The sequence below is a fragment of the Varroa jacobsoni genome, unplaced genomic scaffold (genome assembly GCF_002532875.2).
Source record: "Varroa jacobsoni isolate VJ856 unplaced genomic scaffold, vjacob_1.0 scaffold_1079, whole genome shotgun sequence".
In the NCBI taxonomy this organism is placed as follows: Eukaryota; Metazoa; Arthropoda; class Arachnida; order Mesostigmata; family Varroidae; genus Varroa; species Varroa jacobsoni.
The window spans coordinates 35,492-55,253 of NW_019213981.1; the positions used below are offsets into that span (position 1 = coordinate 35,492).

At 39.6% G+C, this 19,762-nt stretch overlaps 1 protein-coding gene and 2 long non-coding RNA genes across 6 annotated transcripts in view; 1 reads left to right on the forward strand and 2 right to left on the reverse strand.

The window, feature by feature from the left end:
• Positions 1-19,762, forward strand: part of LOC111266387 (uncharacterized) — a gene marked incomplete in the record, with an annotated part of 61,066 nt that overhangs the window by 21,635 nt on the left and 19,669 nt on the right. The window contains 6 exon segments of the mRNA XM_022843838.2: positions 10,603-10,824; positions 11,394-11,660; positions 14,503-14,744; positions 14,865-15,009; positions 16,589-16,695; positions 17,715-17,828. Of these exon segments, the coding sequence (XP_022699573.1) occupies positions 10,603-10,824; positions 11,394-11,660; positions 14,503-14,744; positions 14,865-15,009; positions 16,589-16,695; positions 17,715-17,828 (1,097 nt within the window).
• On the reverse strand, positions 1,554-9,433 carry LOC111266389 (uncharacterized). Of its 3 annotated transcripts, XR_002684063.2 has the most exons (4): positions 9,170-9,433; positions 3,778-3,872; positions 1,987-2,102; positions 1,554-1,717 (listed from the first exon to the last, which is right to left on the reverse strand). It is a non-coding gene; the product is annotated as an uncharacterized LOC111266389 (long non-coding RNA). The 3 variants fall into 3 exon arrangements; XR_002684062.2 differs by having other exon boundaries at positions 1,554-2,102; positions 3,790-3,872; XR_002684061.2 differs by having other exon boundaries at positions 1,554-2,102.
• LOC111266388 (uncharacterized) overlaps positions 11,139-19,762 on the reverse strand; it is a 9,758-nt gene continuing 1,134 nt past the window's right edge. Inside the window, exons 3-4 of one of the 2 annotated variants that reach the window (XR_015313419.1) lie at positions 14,537-14,755; positions 11,139-11,625 (exon numbers count right to left, since the gene is read on the reverse strand). This is a non-coding gene — a long non-coding RNA (uncharacterized LOC111266388). The remainder of the gene's footprint in view (positions 11,626-14,536; positions 14,756-19,762) is intronic. The other variant, XR_002684060.2, reaches the window with a different exon arrangement.

Sequence of the window (19,762 nt, forward strand, 5' to 3'; positions counted from 1 at the left end):
TCGTTAGCAGAGAGCTTTTGGTAATGTCCTGCAAAGGGTAGCCGAACTACGTAGAGAATAGCGTGAACGAAAACATTTGTTATAATGGTTGGCGTCGATACATTCTACGGATTGTTATGTAGATGTGTGATACGTAAATCAAGGTGATCAAAGCTTCATAATGCGAAAGCTGCTACCGTAAAATTAGAGGAGATTGAAAGTGTGATCTTGAAAATTTTATGACAAGCATAAATAATAAAAATCGAGAAATGTTGATACATTGTCATGATTAAGCCAGCTGAGAACACAGAAGAATCGAATACACTATTTATAATTGAAAAGTAATATGGAGGGTATGATCGAAGAAAGGCCCAGTCATTCTATCCTTGAGCAAAATATTTGGCCATTGCACGCGCCCGTTATTTATTTTTAGTTATACAGGTGGTATATCACCTCGTGCAGAGAAGTTGTTCGGCTCTTGGCTCCCAAAGTATCGTTTAGTTAGATCCAAGGGAACTTGCTGACTGACGTGGCTATAGGCCCCATTGTCCTTCCCACACTTTTGACATCTTTATGAATCATCTATAAGATTAACAGTCCTCCGTACATTTACAATAACGCTAAATAACTTCGACACAGTAGAGCCGTGGTTCTCCTATATATACTGTTCAAAGCTGTGGAACATTTGTGTGGCCTTTACTAGAAACAGCAATAGTATGAAGTCCATTTGTAACTCAACATCTCTTTCATGTCGATTTTCTGCACTTTTATATATGCGTTACGGAGAGAGTATGATACAATTACCATGTAGTACAACAGAGTGCAGACGTATCTTCTAATTCCGACAGATATATATTCTGTGTTCATAGTAGAGCGCATCCGTATCACTCAAGTCTTACATTGTATCGTTGACAGTCAGTTTTGCTGGTGATGCCAGCAAATGCGAGACTACTGCTACTAAATCAAGGAACGCCATTAACTGTATGGTGATGTCCTTCAAGGCAACCTTCGTCGACTGTCAACGAGTCTCGGTATTTTCTACCAAAGTGTCGTCCTCGGCCTCCCTTCAGCTGGGCTTTCTGTCTTGAAGGAGCGCATTCTCGTACGCGCTAGCCAAAGTGGTGGATTGGCCAATAGTATGCTTGGAGCCTCTTCCTGAGGCGTCCATCTTTTGCTGAAGCCAGTATTATACCCTGTTCCGGGCTCTCCGAGGTAGTAACTTGGGCCGCTTCCAAAAAACCCAATGTCGCCAGCCTGGCGCCGCTTCCGAGTCCCACTACAGTAGTAGTGTCGACGATTGAACAATACAAACCTTCTTTCTGTATTTCTGTGATGGGAGCCGAGTTGGTTGCGTAAGCGTTCCCATTAAGGAACGAGTACCAATCATACTGCGGGGATATTTATGTGATATACATCCGTTGTAATAGTGCTCATGATGGAAGGGACGGTGAAGGATTCTTGCTGCAGGCGACTTTGGTAGGCTCAGCAGCGCAATTGTCTTTCTGGATAGGTGTTATTCCAGTATCTGAAAAATTCACTAATATAGATAATTTGATCTATTTCACTGGCGCATGTTTGTTCGTTTTTTTTTTTTGCTGAAATAATTCATGATCGGTTATCAATTACGTTAAAAGAAGCAGTTTAATGATCGTAAAAGTAGCTTCATTTTATTGTCAAATGTTTTTTGGTAACGTTAAGGAAGTTACGAGCACTCGAAACGTCCATCCGAAAGTCTCCCCTACAAACCGTAATGACGACTATTATACGGCTGTCGTGGTCATCTATAATCCAGAACAACTCTAAGAGAATGTGATTGCTAAATCTATTAAAAGTTCATACTTGTGTGAATAATACGAGGTACGTTTCAATCAGGAGTTTCCAATAAACGTCTTGATATTATATTGGCTGGGCGAACCATTCGCCTTATACTGTATTCTGTGAACAAGCCTAACCCGATTTTGCTCCTATTTTCTATTCTGCGTCTAGACTGAGCCAACGTATGCTGACCTTGACCAAGTCTCAATGGGGCTTCGCATGCTGCTTGTGGGCCTTCTCGACTGTGGTTTATAGCTAGGTAGTCTTGGCGTCGAAGACATCTCGGACCAGTTGCCAGCGAGATGGTCCTGTAAATTTTAAATTTAGGAATTTCCAATCACCTATACTGAACTGAGTGGCATACTTAGCTTTGCGTTCACATATATTCTTTCACGCAACACTGTTGCGGGGTTATGGTCAGAATTATGATAGTAATTTCTTTAAGACGCCATACGCACACACGAGAAACCTACGAGCCCTTTAAAGGTTCCGGTTGTAATCAGGTATACAATGGATTCAATTCTGAATAGGATAGGTGCTGCAAGAGAAGTGCTGTTTCTTACAGATTCTTAGCAGAACTCCCTGTGGGAACCAACGTTGCCAGCTCCAGAGTTATTGCAGACAAATGAGATACGTTAGGACGTAATGATACACGAGCCACTGCTTGCGGGCCAGTGTCCTATAGATATTGCTGACGCAGCATTTCTACTACTCGTACAAAGTAGTAGACTTTGTGTTTGCTTGTACACGATCAGTTATATTCGTCTACATACTGTACAACCGGACGTTCACGTCCCTTTTAGATGTAACAGTGGAGTAGCCAAAGTGCCAATTTGTTATGTGCTGTGCAGTGTGTCACCCTCATTCAGCGATTTTATATATAGCGCACGTAGAGCAGCTAAGAGTGGTACAATATTTAGTTGCTTAGCTAGCAGCCTGGCAGCAATTCAGGACTGGCATAAACATAAATTCTTAAAGACAAAAATGCCGTTACTTGCTAGGCGTATTTACAATAGGATGCTCGGGACTTTTTCGTACGTACGTACGTACGTATGTATGTACGAATGACTTGTGAATTGCTCATTTATAAATACTTCACAGTGAAAATACACAGGGGTGAATGGGCATGCGGGCCTCTTCTCAAATAGCTCTTAATATGCGTATATAAAGCTGGCCTCGTTCACGTGTAGCATGTGACGAAAGCGTGCTGAATACATCAAATAATCGTTAGTCCTAATGCTGACCCACAAATTGAGACATAGTGGATCATATGTTACAAATTGCAGACTGGTATTCTGCGCCGTCTGCGACACGATATCGTCTGCGTGGAGTCGGCAAGACTCTTTAATGTTATATATATGGCTTGAATTCGACGGCGTATATATATATATATATAGATATATATTGTCAAGTCAGTTTTTTTTTCTCTACTATGCTATCACGTATGATGCCTGCTACAATAGTTATTATTAAGGATTTTTCACTCGGCAAAGGTGATTATGGCTAATTTGTAACGATCATAGGCGGATTCCGCAAGATGCATTATACGCGGCCTTTTGCCGAGCAGCAAATGTTTAAAAATAATAATTGCTTTAGGCATCATACGTGATTTTTTATGCCATACGAAACTATAATAGAGAGAAAAATTACCTAGACTCGACCGTGCCTTTTGGCACCGAGTGGAATGGTCGAACAAAGCGTAGACTTTTCATTCAGGCGTGGGAAACCTTTACTTCTTGTCTTGAAACTTCTGCTAAAAATTTGTTTTCTGGCTAATTATTTGGTGTGAACCATTGTATCCAAGAGCTCTATGCATCAACTAAAGGCTTTAAGAAATGTCGAAATTTCTCACCGCCGATTTTGTTATGAAACGAAATTCAAAATCGCCTTTTACTGCAATCGAATGGCGACTCGAATATTCCGTATCGACTGAAAAAGTATAATATTCTGAACAGGTTTGCGGGAGGTTAGAAATATACGCACCTCGACACTCACCTCGATTCCTCGGATGATCACATTCTACCGTAAGCAAGCGGCTGATTTATCCGAAACATGAATTATTAGCGTTCGTTTCTCATCTACAATGAGAGCAAGTGATCTTTCTTACTATAGTACAATATTCCACCGTACGAATCACTTTCGTCACGCATAAAATGAACAACTATTGGCTAATGTTTAAGCTTCATTGAACAAATACACATTTCTAAGTTTTCGCTTTTTTTTTTTCGAAATAATTCCAAGGCAACGAACACCTAAAAACTCGAGCGTCATATTAACAACTGGATTAAGCTACAATGATTACTTATTCACTCTACAAGATTGTGTCGCGACTCACTACACATGGCCATCGAAGGTGTTAAAACACTTAGGGATATCTAACATATATATATAAAATGGGTTAGTTTGGTCAGTCCATGTTGAACACACTCACGCGTCAGTTACGCGCAGTGTTTCCGAATAAAAGCGTGCGATGTAACGGCTGTTATAAAGATGACCTGACTTGTCTTCGGAATACCCGTTGTTTTTATAAATGATTCTTAAAGTGAGCCATTCGGACGATTCGACAGGATGCGTTTGCCTAGATTTTTATGTAACTGAGCTCATTTTTCTCTTGCTGTTAAAATATTTTGAATCGTATCGTTACGAATAACATCAAGGTTAAATATGTATGAAACGGAAAACTCAATCTTATTCTTTGATACCACAGTCTGAGACCAATCGTAAGGACTATCGGAAAATGCTTACTGCTCAGTTCTACGTGCGATCTCCGTAAGCATGACCAGCGGCTATCAGACATACATTTGTCGGTGAGAGTCGCTGTGGTAAATTTTTTGTTAGGATGCGATATGCATGCCACCGGAGAAAAAGCACGACCGCAAATAGCGGACCTATGTTAAGTGCGATAAATACTTTGACAGGCAGAAAAACATCGATACTGTCGATGCAACCTCTGTCAAAGTAGACGTATAGAAGTAACTGTATTATTAACGCTATTTTTTGAACGTTAACGGAAAGAATAAGGTAAAAAAAAGATGCTCGATGTCCGAGCTAAATTGACTGCAACTAAAATGCTGAAGTGGGTAAACGCTGGAACGATGCTGAATAGGTCTGCTGCTGCTGCTGCAGGATCAGTAGGTAGGATACAGGCAATAGTCCTAAAGAACACTAGATGAGCTAGAATCTATCTCATTTTAGCATGTAAGGGAATCTAACTGCGGAAAATAACACAATAGGGACTCGTTACAATATCCGCTGCTCTGTACAGGCTAATTGTAAAGCTGTTCTGTAACAGAACAGCTAACGAATATAAAAGAAGTGTGCAACAAATTCAAGAGGAACAGGCAAAGAACGAATGACATCATCCTTATGCCAGTATCGATGATGGATGGCTAGAGATTACATATGAGGAACAAATTTGGATTCTTCTTAATATTCCCAACGTCTGTGACAAAGTTTAATAGAACGAATTATCGAAGACATAAATCCTGCATGCGTCGCGATGATTTACAAGGACCTGCAACAGCCTAATCCGGCGGAATGGAGCGTATAAATCAGGAAACCTGAAATTTAAACAGGCTTTCCCGATGTCGCGCTCTGTATAGCCGAAGTAAAAAATCGATTGATAAGGTTACAGAATGAACTGTACGTTCCATAGCTGTAGTTTTTTGCCGGCTAAAAAGCTTCTTTCGACAAGCAGCACAGTGAATGACCACTGGCTGGGCATGTTGGTAGCCTTAGCTAGGAACGTCTGGGATGTGGATAGAGTCAAAAGGTTGATTTCCGCCCAGCTGATGTGCTAAGCCTTTCTGTAATGCACGCGCTCGAAATTTACAGCAGGAGAATGAACTAGATAGAACTACATGTATCTCCTGAGGGGTTTGATTATTGATAAATCACGTCGAGCCTTCGTATCTTTCGGGAGGTGTCCAATAAAATCGCTGTTTAGTCTTCAGCGCTTCCGATGCGCGCTTCTTCTCCTGTGTTTTTGAGCGGCTAGTTAGAAAATACATCGTAGAAACGTGCATCTGCCGCACACTTAATAAGTGGAATTGAATAGCTATAGCAACACCTTTTTATTTAGATCAATCAAATGTTCATTGATAGGCGATTGTCTTCAAAAGTGCGTGAACGATTAATCTGCCTTTTGGCTCCCATCCTTAGTTCTTGCTACACTGATAGTAATATAGGTACCTAGGTCGTACCTAGGATGTGTACGCAACTTTATATATATATAAAGTTTTTTTTCCTTTAACCAGAGCTACGCAACGAAAATAACTTTTTAGCCTATGTAGCGACACACTGTTTTCTGCTTCCTCTCAAATAGATTAGCTAAGATTATTAATGTGTTTTAAAATGTTATGAAAAGATTAAGAGCTTTTCATTTTTGTGAAAAAACAATATTGTCTTTACCATATATATGTATATATGTATATATATATATATATATATATATATATAGGCGTTAACAGCGAATACTGTTCGTCATTTTCTCGAGAAATAAATTTCTAGCTATGACAAGGGTATTCAAATGATATCGTCCGATAAACTGATATCTGACCGTAGTTGAGATGAGACAATCGTTATCGGCGTATAATGAAAGCGTGCTATGGTACGTAATCAATCGTACGTATCAAATGGTTAAGCTTATTTAAAATTTGACCTCGATTGCCTCGAACAGCCCGCATGGCCTTAGCTAACGGCAATGTCACTGAATAACGTTACGAATCCCAATTGAATCGATAAGCAAATGTTATCGGATCGAAATCGCACCAGCGTGTCTACTCTGATCACTGGATAGGGGCTCAGTTCGGATTTCGACAGTTTCATTTCTCAGGGGTAACCTTGTGTGAGGTCGGTGAACTTGCCTAGTCCGCGTTTAGCCCGCACTTGACTAGAGATAGCATTGCCAACGCTACTCTTCCGGGTAGGGTTAGACCATCACTGACAGACTATACCTTGACAAAATCTGTCCGCTCGACCACTATACATACTCATCATAGGGTATGCGCATGCTGATTGGCCTGCCGGTCGCTTTCTTTCTATTAGCCGTTCCTGCTGGGCGAAACCAAGTGAAATAGAGAAGCGATGCTCGACCGATAAAGTTCGTTTGTTAGTGAAATACAATTAGATCTTGGAAGGAGTCAGACCGATCAGAAGAATCGTATGTTGCGGCTAACGTATATGTCTGAGACCATATTGATGCTTTCCGCCTCTGATGCAGCAGCTGTGTTAATTAGCAATAATAATAAAAAATAGACAATATGTTAAAAAAAAAATACGTGGATACAAAAAGAGACATGATTTATGGAAAGAAACTGCACGCCGATAAGCTCTCAATGAGCTGCGATGCACCTTACGAGTAACACAAACTCAATATTGTGTATGTTATATCATTATTAGATGATAGTGAACATTTTCGTTTTACTATAACCGCTCGCGCCTATTCAGAAAACGCTAGTAAACCTTCAAAAATATAGATCAGATCTTTGATAAGATTGCGCGTATAGATTAATATATCCAGTAACGGGAAGGCCCTAAATGCGGTACCGTATTTGGCCTACTCTTGCCAGATCCGTTATAAGTTTTCCAATAAGAAGTCACTTAGCGCGGCCTGGAGTGTCGACCCTCGGCATCCTGAAAAACTGATCGATTTCTTCGTAGACTTTACACTTCAAGAAAGGATTTCATTGTCTATTGTCTGTGTATCTTCTATGTCTACATTGATCTATTTATTGAAGTCGATGAACGAAATCAAGCACTTCCAAGACTCGAACCTCTGAATTTTAGGTGCCAAAATATTGGTTTCGTGCTAACCAGGTAGTGCTGAATTTGAAACATGACCGTCACTACAAGTTTATAAGCAAAGCTGCAGCCGCAGGCCGCTAGAGATGGGTATATTTTTGAACTACAGGCTCTTCAGGCCATCTAGGCTGCATCGAGAAAGCTCTATGTGGATTGTTGAAGTTCAATTTAGTTGAAGCTTGTTGACTTGTTGTGTGGGCAAAGTACTGGGCAAGGCGCAAGGTATAGACGGCGCTAACTGACACATCGGACCGTTTGTCTTTGTTTTCGAACCTCTATCTATCAGAGATAGTTTAGCTTGCAATAGAAAGCGCTGTGCTGGCGATGATGTGAAGGCTCGTTCAGATTTGCCAGGCGCGTCTCGAACCGGCAGAGCTGAACACGTGAGCCACGCTATCGACAATAACAAATCGATTTGATGAATAACAAGCAAGCCAGGTGACCGGCCGTAAGCGTCCGCAAAGGGTAATGAAGCTAACGGCACTATCTTGGCAGATTGCGCCGTTCGAGGCTAGCATGCGCCAGGAATGAAGTCCGGAGCAGACCAGCGACCCATTGTTGTATTAAGGATTGGCGGGACTTCATAGCCAGGGCTGTACATTGGAAGCTTTTAGCGGGTCGTCGCTATGAAGTTTATCTACGAAATTAGCCCAATTCACTTGTCACATGAATGCAACGTGCCCTTTTAACACTTGGCATGCGTACTTTAGGTACGGAACGACAAGTGCATAGGAAAGTTACATGGATTACATATACTATATATATATGCGTGTGCACGTTCAAGATGTGACTCAATGTCACGTCCGTAGCCGGCAATATGGCATCAAGATCGCAATTGGGTACCTTAGTGGTCTTTGTGCTTTCACTGTTGTTATGACCAGAAATGCCCTTTTAAGACGTCTGAACTTTATGGGTTTGATTTAATATGTCCTAAATGAAGACCGACAAGTAAATGGCACATTGCGAAATCTAAATAGATGGCCTTTTGTAGTTAACTGCCACTGCACAATTCGGGAGTATTTTTAGTTAATTTTGTCGTGATTAAGGCCCTGCATACAGGGCACACTCTTTTCGTGCGGAAAACTAACGATGCTCGGAAAAATGATAAAACACAGATGTTCAATGCACACATTAGAACATCAAAAGAAATATCGAACTTTTTGATAAAAATAAGACTTATTCTTAATATCATATTGATCTAACAACGGTCTGTAGGTCGCGTCACGGGACATATTAGAGCTTTTATAGACGCTTCTAGTCCTGATAGGTCTATCTGGTATTGTTTTTTTGGCGAGCATACTTTAGAAACAACACGTACTCTAGAATGCACCTTTAACTAACTTTTCTAATGCATCTCTATGGACTGCTAAATTATTATTACTTGCGTTCAACAGTGATCTTACATTGGAATCGTTGGAAGAACATGCAGAAGTTCACTTGGGCCGTTAGCTATTACGAGTCTTAGAAATTAAGAAAATATCGGTACCGTACTCGAGCGGGGTGGGAGCATCAGCACTATTATTTACCAGTGTATCGAACTTTAGGAAATTTATGGGCCAATGCCAGTACTTACCTACGATTGTCAGTATTTCTATTCGGACGGTCGATTCTATGCAATGTATTTCAGGGCTAGCTCCTGTGGCTAGATGATACATTTTGAGAGTATAGACGTTTTCAGCCAACGACAGAGTTACCGGTGTTGGTTAGAGACCGATGTTACGAATATATTCTCTACGAACTATTCTTTTTGCCCAGTGGCGCACAATCCATCCGTGATGTGCTTGGACGTCAATAGCTACAGCTACAGCTACATCTACTGTGGGATTACCCCGCCTTTCTAACAACGTATTTCGCGCACGTGACCACACGTTGCGACCTGGACGTTAAGAGTCCTCGATAGTACGAAAGGTTCACCGCTTTGCGCGATTACGCTTTCTCTGCTGGGGGACTATATTCACTACAAGGGCAAGAGGCACCAATGGTAGCGATTAAAGCGCATTGTGAAGTGCAACCGGCTACGTAACATCTACATGGCAGCTTTTGGGACAGATAAAGTGGCGACACTTCTTCAAATTCGAGAAGTGCGTGGCTGAAGTGATATAGCGAAGATGTAATAAATTCAATGCGTACGTCACCTTATTGGTAATCATGGTTTACTGGCCCATTTTGGCCCACAAGGCTCGGCCAGATAACCTCTAGCCAGTGCACATAGTTATAGGTAACTTTAATGCAGAATTGTTGAAAAAACAGTACATTTTCTATCTCTTATTACTATTGTATGTAGTACGTTTTCTATTCTTTAAATAACATAGATGTTTTCATTCAGTAGTATAGTTACAGGTGATGGTTGAAGTTCCGTATTACGAATCTATGATAACGGGAAGTTAGAGTGAGATTCTAATAGACAAGTAAAAAAAATTGAACTAAAGAAGCAGAATTTAGAAACTTATCACAAGACAAGTGTTGATCACTCCTGGAATAGCTTCCACGCTGGACAAGTAAATCTAAGCTATCCAATAATTGTTAATAGCATGAATGGCACTCGGTAGGTCTTCATCTGCTGTCCTGTAACTGCCGCACGTAATGATCCCGGCACGCAACCGAAATAGAAAACTGGACTGTTAGAGCTGCAAAACCGAGCGCTCGTTCATACACGGCCAAAATTAAAAGGCCAACATTTGCCTTTCGCGAGGAGGTGAAAATCTTTTCCAGGATACGTCAGTATTTCATTTCCATACGTTCTTAATGTGAAGAACTGAGTCCGTAAGTCGGAATTAGAGAAGCTTCCCCAACAGGTCGCCTGCCTGATTAATATGTTGGCCATTACCTAAATGCTTCTGCTTTGTGTCAGTTCTAGAACTTTACACCCTAAAACAAACACGCTGTCAACTCAGTTGAAGATAATTAATTTGTCATAACGAACATCAGACGTCCATCAACCAGAAGACCGGTGTCTGTCATACGCTGCATAGTACAACGTTGCGTTTTTATGCGTCTTAATTTCAGAGCCCAATACCATTCTATCCAGCCCACTTCATTTTTCTCAAAGACGGATTCAGGCAGGCCGATTTCCTAGTACGCTCTCTCCTGGCCAGGTGTTCTACCGTGTACAAGTAAATCCTCCAGACCAGTCGGACGTCCTGTTTCGAGTGCTCGCCCCTAAGAACTTTGTTTCGATTGATCCAAATTTGGGACACCTTTTCCTGGTCCGGAACCTTAACGAATCTGGTAAGTTCGTCTCGGTTTTGCTAATACTCTGCCTGAATGATTACTGCATATAGTTCACGTAGTACGTGTATTTACACCTGCCATTAAACGGATAAAGGAAGCCTGATAGACCAAGTTAGCAGCTGACACAATATAACTCTGTTCGTGAAAATACAAGTGACACGGCTTGCGAATAATCTGGAAGGAATCGTTTTTCTCAATAAAATGCAATTTTTCGTTTGCTTGATTGAACTTTCCACCACACAACCAACAAGCTATGACGTACTGTCATAACGTTTATTATATAACTACGACACAAAAAAAGCACATTTGAATAGATACTCACTAATTAAAGGGTTCGAATTTTTTTTATTTGTAAATTTCTACATTTACATGTCAGAACTCGAAAGTACTGAAACAACTGTGGATATCCACAGTTCATTGCCAGTCGTACTCCGTACAAAGGATATTCGTCACCGATTCAGATGCAGCAGTGATTTATCATGTAATTAATTGCACAGATACCGAACGCGTTATCAATGTGGTTAACGTGTATTGTGCTGTAAGTCTGACTCATAATGTTTTTGCAGGCCACGACTTCTCGAATGGACTTCGCGTCGAAGTAAAAGCCTCGCATGACTTCTTAGGTTCGGCCCGTACCGTGGTTGAGTTTACAGGTGTGATAAAAAAGTCCGAGGCGAAATGCTATATTCCATCGAGGGAGCTATGTTTTGCAGCGACGTCTCCTGAGAAAGTTACGATTGCGGTAGACGATGCTAAAAATACGCCACTCATGTACATGCTCACACCTTTACAACGATTCTGCAATACAACCGCAAGATACACTTTTTCAGAGAGTAAGTGTTATGACCCTATTTTAGTGTCCATATATTCTGCAGACATTATAAAACTGACATTACTTCTTATACGATTCTCAATCACGAAACTAACTGTACTACGCCTATATTGTGCTTCTAAGTTTGACTTCGTCATTCTTTGTATGAAAAGTTTATGAAACTTGCGTCATCTGTCGCGACTATATCTCTAGCTTGAACGCATCTATATCAACTTAGTTAACCTCAGCATCGAAATGAACTCAGCAAGATTTTTAACCATGTCACGTCGCATTGTAAAATCAAACACATAAACCTTTTTTTTTCTAGGTAATTTGCCAAGAGATACCCGTAAACCTATCAACATAACACCAGTTTAAACGGAGCCATACGGTCTATTAGAGCCCGAACTCGAGTGATTCTTCCAAGATAATAAAAAAATGCTATAGCGTATTTTATTATTCAAATAGTGCATTTCACATGGTAAAACCAACTGTGTTGAAATTCTGATTAGATACAAAGTTGCCAAGGGGTGGCCTACCGCGAATGGCTAACGCAGGTCTTTGGATGGGTTAGAACGGTAAGCATAAATACGCGGCCACAGCCACTTCGAATTTCAGTATTGGCAAAGCCGTTTGTTAGCTTTACTAGAGAAAGCCGAGATAAGTCTAGCAAGACCGAATCCAGCTAGATGCTTTAGTGGGAACGGGTTCTTGATGCTTACACCGTAATAATAATTGAAGTATTAAAGATAAATAGAAGAAAAACTGCCACCCTGCTCAAAGAAGCGGATTGTTATTCGGGATCAGGATTACTATAGATGTAAAAGAGCCACGTAATATATTGTTAACCACAAATGTAACTAAACGATCATTGATTTAACTCGGCCGGCCTGCCAGCCGGCCTTCAATGGAAGGTCACGATTTTTCGCGAATAGAATACAGTTTGTACGCAATTAGAGAGAATAAATACACAATTCCGTCAAACCTCATTCGAGACAAAAGTTTATATCGATGCTGACTGGTTCAAGCACGTACGGAGTATGGTTAAGGGCACATGATTTTATGTATGATGTATGCTTCCATGAAATATTAATATAGTCTTTATTTATACAATGCAACATGTCGTTTTCTTTTTGTTAATAATAATTGTACGTACATAGGCTAAACGTACATAAGTTTAACAGAGACGATCTAAAAAAAACGAAGACAAAAGCTTAGTGTTACTATTACTGCAAGCGACAATCTTCGTACACGCATCCTGACAGGCAGAAGGGTGTAATGAAGAAAAATGCTTTTCCCAGGCGTGAAAAGTGTATCTAGAGTAAAACTTTCTTCAGAACCATACAGACGATAGTAAATCTATTTGACCAAACGTTTGCTGAAAACGATATTTTAATATGTTGTTTGTATGCCGAGGGACACACATCGTGCAGCTGCGCGTTGTCGGCTCAGAATTTAAAATCGGGGGCACCGTACGCTAAAAAAACTAGGCCATCTTAGCGCATCGACAGTGGAATTTAGGTCGGAGCAGGGAAAAACTCTTGAAAGCTTGACACTTTATGCTTGGTGGGAGGAACTTTTCAGCCAGTCACGTGCATAGAAAGCGGGGGTTTTCATATTCAACATTCTTGCTGAACGGAGGTTAGGCGTGATACGGCGTTTGAAACATTAATTTTCACATGCTTAACGTTGTGATGTTAAACCTACTCACGGAGGCCATTGTTGCCAATGAATGCATCGCAAAGATAAGCGAAAAGCTAGGTCGTTTATACTACAAACAATCCTAATGTGTATATACTATGTAAACACAAAATGGTTCACGTCGGTAGCTTCCCAGAATGCTACTTATCCCAGCTACATCCTAGATGAAGCTTTTGAGTAAACCCAGTTAAAGAACTAAACCTTTTTTAACTGTCTTCTGGGGCTATCTTCTGTCTTTCTGCCAAAAACTACTCTGATAAGTATCGAATATGGAACTTAGTCATTCTGCGTGGTACACGCTAGATTTGTTCATTTTAGCCAATCATCAGTCTGGTAACGATATGAATTTTTCTGAAATATCTCGTAGAATCCGCAGAAGTTGCACAAGAGAAGCCTTTCAACGAAAGATATCTTTAGTAAGCACTTCTGCTAATATAATAAATGCAAATTTTTTTATGCAGAAAATAATCGTAAACAATTGTAACACACAAAAAATTTGCACTTATTTATTTAAAACCCCTATAAATAAAACTAGTTAAAAAAAACGTTCGCTATTATTACAAATATTGGACATTGCGAGCATTAGTTATTACCAGGTCTGTATTTTTTTTCTCAAATTACAGTAGCGCGAGTGTCACTATATGCTATATATCGTGATCTCTGAGCTTCTAAAAAAACACGTTTCTCCGCTGAATGGTACTTTTTCAAAGGTTCAAAAAGCCGTGTATGAATAATTTCTCTATTAACTAATCAGTAGACCTGCGGCAAGTATGCCGGTCATGTATGAACGCGTATGAGGACGTCCTTAAATTTCATCCAAAAGTGACATATAATCAACAAATCGATAAAGACAGAAAAAACTTTCAGTTTTTTTTTCGGGTTTCTGATGTTGGATGTAAAAAGATCATTAGCCACATTTCAAGATGGCTACCGTTAGGATAGTGATCGATGCGCTTACTTAGAAGGTTTGCTAATGGTGGGTCAGATGGTGTTGCTTGTCAATCATTAGTATTGCAAGTTAAACAAGCGCTTTAGAATCAACAAAAGCATAAACGGCAGTTTTTTTTTACTCAGTTCGGAACACACTGTATGTCGTACTACGTCGCATTGAAATCAGATAATGACTGAATAATTATGTTTCATAATTTCAACGTCTCCCCTAGGTGATCTGTTGTACTACGATGAAGCTACACATACCGTTCGCACAACTCGTCCAGCGGTCTCGTCAGACTTTGACCCAACACATCAATCATTGACAATGTCCTGCCGACTAAATAGCCTCAACGGGCCTGTCTTCAATCATACCCTTATGCTAGTCTCTGCTGCGTTCGGCATAGAATCGTCAACACCAACAGAAACGCGGCCAAGTGAACCTTTTTGCGATATCATAAGCTACAAGGGCAGGGTGAGTTCCAGCTAGAAAAACACAAAGTTTGCAAGATATTCGCAGCTGTTAAATTATTCTGCCTCTTTTTTGTTTGCGAGAGCAACTATAATTAACTCAATGTAACGGATTCCGTTTCAGAAGTTTGCGTGCCAACTTCAAGTGCTGGATGTCGACCCCAGAGGAAAGTTTACTGTTAAAGTTGTGAATGATAGCTTAAACATATTTAAAGCAAAAGCCAAATTGGAGTTCCCAAATAGCGACGAATTTCGTCGAGTTATCATAGGTGAGATAAATCATTGGGATTTACTTTTTTCTTTGGCCGGGTCCAACCAATGAAGTGCAGAAGTATTTTTTATTTAGTACAAAATAATTATCTTTGACTATCGTAAATAAAAGAGAATAACGTGGATCATCGTAGATTTGTTTCTTATGATTGTTGTTACGTCGATGGCGAGTCGTTTCACCGGAAAACAATAAGTAGAATATGTCCTTCGTTTTCACATCGACTTGTTCGTGAAAGACGGTTAGGTACCTTCAATTACGAAGGACAAAACGTTACCCACTAACAATTGCCGCAGTATTTAGATGGGACTGAAGCACGATCCGGTCGAATATCGTCTCTTCAACTGGTTCTTCTACTGAAATAGGATAATTGAGTTTTGCTTTGTCCTTTATTTGTGGCTGGCAAAGTCCTTTCACCTCCTACCGCTATCTAGTTAGTCCGCCATGTGCTTAGGGCGTTACGCAAGTGTATGTATACATAAGGACATCCGTAATAACTTTCTTTATGGACAAGGATGAACCTTTTTCTTTCTAGAAGATCTACGTCTGCATAGTTTCAGTTATTATTATAATGTAATACTAACCATAACAACACATCTTGTTAGTCTCTACAAGACAACATCGTATTATATATAAGACTAGAGAAGTGTATTGTCCTTCATAGGTAAGTTAGCGTTTCCGTAGTAACACCTTAGGTATTATCGTACTTTTATATGCAGAAACTGTAGAAGACGCTGACTAGTTTCTCTAGCAGAATATCCCTAATAGTGTAGTGGACAGAAAAGGATCTGAAACAGAGCCATGTCAGAAGCGTCGCTAGCTACTGTGTCCTAACCTTAGAAGGTCTACAGCCGAAGGCTTATGGTAGGCGGATTCAAATATGATAGCGCTCATCACCGCTATTATATTGTTTTTGTATGTCTATTCCCGAACGTACATGCGTCAGATATCTTTTTGACGTTTTATATTATTACGTCCAAGCCCAATACACCTGACTGATCCGTAACTATATTAAAAGTATCGCCTGTATGGTAAGCCAACATAGGAAACCTGTATAATACTTCCCGACACTGATAGAATCTGACAAATATTCAAGAATTCAAGCATAAACGTCACAAATGCATTTGTCTCACGAACAATATCAATTAGGAAACATTTCCTAAAAGTCTCTTCAAGTCGATATCGAAATAAGTATTTTTTGCGCTTGTGCTAGGAGCTGTGTAAAGCCTACATACCGGGCATAGATAAACAGCTTACGTACGAACTATAGGCTAAGCTTTTACCGGCTCAGTGTCTCCTTTACCGGCACTCGATATTAGCGATAACACTGCCTTTGAAGTGTTTTCACAGTGGAACCTGTCATCTGATGTTTACATACATCAGACTCTCACGACAATTTCAACATAATACTTGCCGCATTAATATTCAATATCACAACACCCAATGCCACAAGATATATAGTAAACAGCTCAGCAGGTTTGCCCTCTAGGTTAACGCCTGTCATAACTTAAATAATCTATTATATATTAATCGTGATTGTATTCTTAATAATTGACACTTTTTATTAACTGTGTTTTCAGATGTAAATGGCCGTAAGGGTGTATCATTTTATCCTAATGTCTATTATAATTTTGGCATCATCCTTGAAGAGAGATCCACGACGGATCATACAACTTACCCAAAAAAAGTGAGCTCATAAGATTTCCTTGTGTTATAGAAATCTACCAAGGCCTTAGATTTGTCGCCTGTGGAGTAGTAAATGATTATTACAATGGACTGAACGCACATCAAATGGCCATTATCATAGCCAGCCTTCACGAACCCACAGGTAGCCAATCTGAGATTGCTTCCATTAGCAAACCTCGAGAAATTCTAAAATATAATAAGATATATATATATATATATAATAAGATAAAAATTTGTATTTGTTATTAGAAAACAAAAAATAAAATTGGAACCAATTCGGTTGATCAGCCTTAGAAGCTATATACATATTATTCGTATATTAGCTCTAGATGTTTTCTTAAATTTATATAGAAAACATGAACTTTGGCCTATATTACGAAGTTCTAGTGTACGAAAGGCATGTATTTTTCCCAAGCTTCCTAATTGTATCATTGGTGGACATTCTTACAAACACTAGATTAGACGCACATAGGCTGCTGAGCAAGTCTTCCAACCATGTGGGAGACGACGCAAGCTCTAACGACTTTCAGATGAAGACTTCAAGTAGGATGTCTCTCATTATTTTTCCTCAGGTCTTTTAAATACTTTTTAAATAAAGGCACGAAGAAAAACAGCCAAGGATTTTCTAGATTGAGTAAGGTAATGCTCAGCCAAAATCTCACCAGAACTTTGCAAGTTTTAACAAAGTGTGTATTGAAAAAGGTTGGTCGTTTCACAGATAACGTTGAATGAATCTTTTTTTTCTTCTTTATTGTTTTTGTAGAAATGTTTTTCGAAGTATATAGTAAAGGCAGGAAACTGAAAATTACTTTCGAGGCCTGATAAATGTATTGTTCGATCGAACCTTTTGCAATTGTTCGGCTGCTGGTTCCGTCTCACAAATAGCCTCAAGTATGATGATGGTTTTCGATACAATCTGAATCATTCAGACTCACAAAAGTGACATCAGATCATGATGTAGAAGGCGGTTATCTTAAGCGTGTACATGTTTTAACACATTGCGATTGCGCCTGATTTTAGTGGAAATTTCATGGCAGAGCTACGAACCATTCGTTGATCGAACATCGGATTGACCTGAGCAGAGCACAATCAACGTCCAACCTAACGGCGGGGTTAAGTAGCATCTATTCAAGGGTAAGTTGTATTTATAACAGCTGAACGATAAGATCCTGTTGCATTCTCACGTTAAACAAATGACCCTTTATCGACAAAAGGACATCTATAAGATAGCACTAAATCAATTCGTTTTTGGCTTGATTTAAGTAATGCTAATTATGGGAAAAGACGGCACCTATCAAGGTAACTCAGCTATATATGCGTTTTTCGGCTAATTGGGACGCCATCCATAGAGGCGGTACATTGATAAATATATTTTGAAGCTTCTGTAAAGGAATTTCAACCTAAGCCATATCAGGATTTTTGGGGTTGCCGAACTTTTCGTGTAACATCTTGTCATACAAGAAGGTTATCTACTACTGTCCTTCTAGAATTTTCGTATTATCAATAATTAGACCCAGTTTGACGAGCTGAGTCGACGGGAGGTCAGTTGAATCTGTTCAGCAAGACATCCCCTCTCAAATCCCAAATATGTAACCCATACTGAATCGTATACGGGACTTATTTGTTCTGTCTTACATCCAAGGTTGTCGTAAGGACTTCTTTTATTACCAGCGACACACAATAGGATTTTCCATGAGTTCTTATAGGGTCCTACTATACGTCAATCTCTCCACAAGTGTTGTTGTCTCTAATGCATATTTCATAGATTTGAAAACTAGTAACAAAGGCGTATACAAGTTTATGTGTAAATGCGTTAATAGTTTAAAAAACGTTTCGAACAAACTCAGGCGAAATGTGAAAAGTCAAGCAAATGCAAACATGGAGTGGGTCACATTTAAAATGGGTAAATAAGATGCACAAAAATGAAGCGTCAAAATCTGCCAAATATGCCTATTTTCCGACCTATTCAGTTCAATTAGGCAAACGTTCGAAGGTCTGTCAGTTGGCGTCATTGCGACGTTATTAGATATTTCTGAGAATGTAGCTAGATAAAAAAAACATCGAATTTCAAAAATGAATCGAAAGAAATTTCATACACTTTGTCAACCTAACACTTTTTGCAACATAAATTGTGATGGTTACTCTTAAGAACAACTCCTTTTTTAAAAAAAATAACGATACTCGCCCACTTGTGGTCACGTTGCAAAAAATCAATCTTTGCAATAAATGCCAAGAAATTATTTTTTACATTAAGTGAAATAATAATGCGTGTCCGATAGGCAAAACGATTATGTCCAAACTTTCGAAGGCACGGCAGTAGATCTGTAGTCCTAGAGACATGGATGTCTTCCTGAGGGATGGAGTCCTAGATTAATTTAAAGCCCTTGAACAGGTGATTCCTTCAGTAGACGCAGCACGATAATTACATGCCGTAATTGCTAATGTTGAAATTTTAACTGGCGATGGCCACGTATTCCACCTACGTACAAGAACCTCTTTCGTTGACTATGAAAAACCATGCCAAATACATATACCAGTGCTATATACAGAATAATTGAAAAGTTTTAGGGAAAACTATTGTAAGTAAGGTATTTCGCTTCGTACAAAAAATCATGCACAAAACGTTGCTTCCTGCCCAAGATTCGGTTAGAAGCGCGCGGAGATATCTACGCAAGTATGTAATATATAAAGAGTAAGTATTTTGATAATACAACTTGGATTAAACCCAATCGTGAAGCTTAGCGCAATTTCTTGAACCGAAATTGCCCTTTGGAACGCTTTACGAGTCCAAGAGAATATGATTACGCCTTGAGTGCTACAATTCTCGAGAAGGCTCGAAATGGAAATTTCGATATCTCAAGTGTTAGTTTCTCGGTCAAAAACCTACATTTTATGAAAAGTAATATAACCTTCTTTTTTTCTTTCGAATAAGGCCTTCAGTGTGGCCGAGATCAGCCAAGATTCAGTACCTTACAGGGCACCTCAATATTGGAAATTGCACAAGATCGTGGAAAGTAGATATTTTCTGTGTAACATGCTGCCCGGTCGTGTAATCGTTGTCGTCGAAA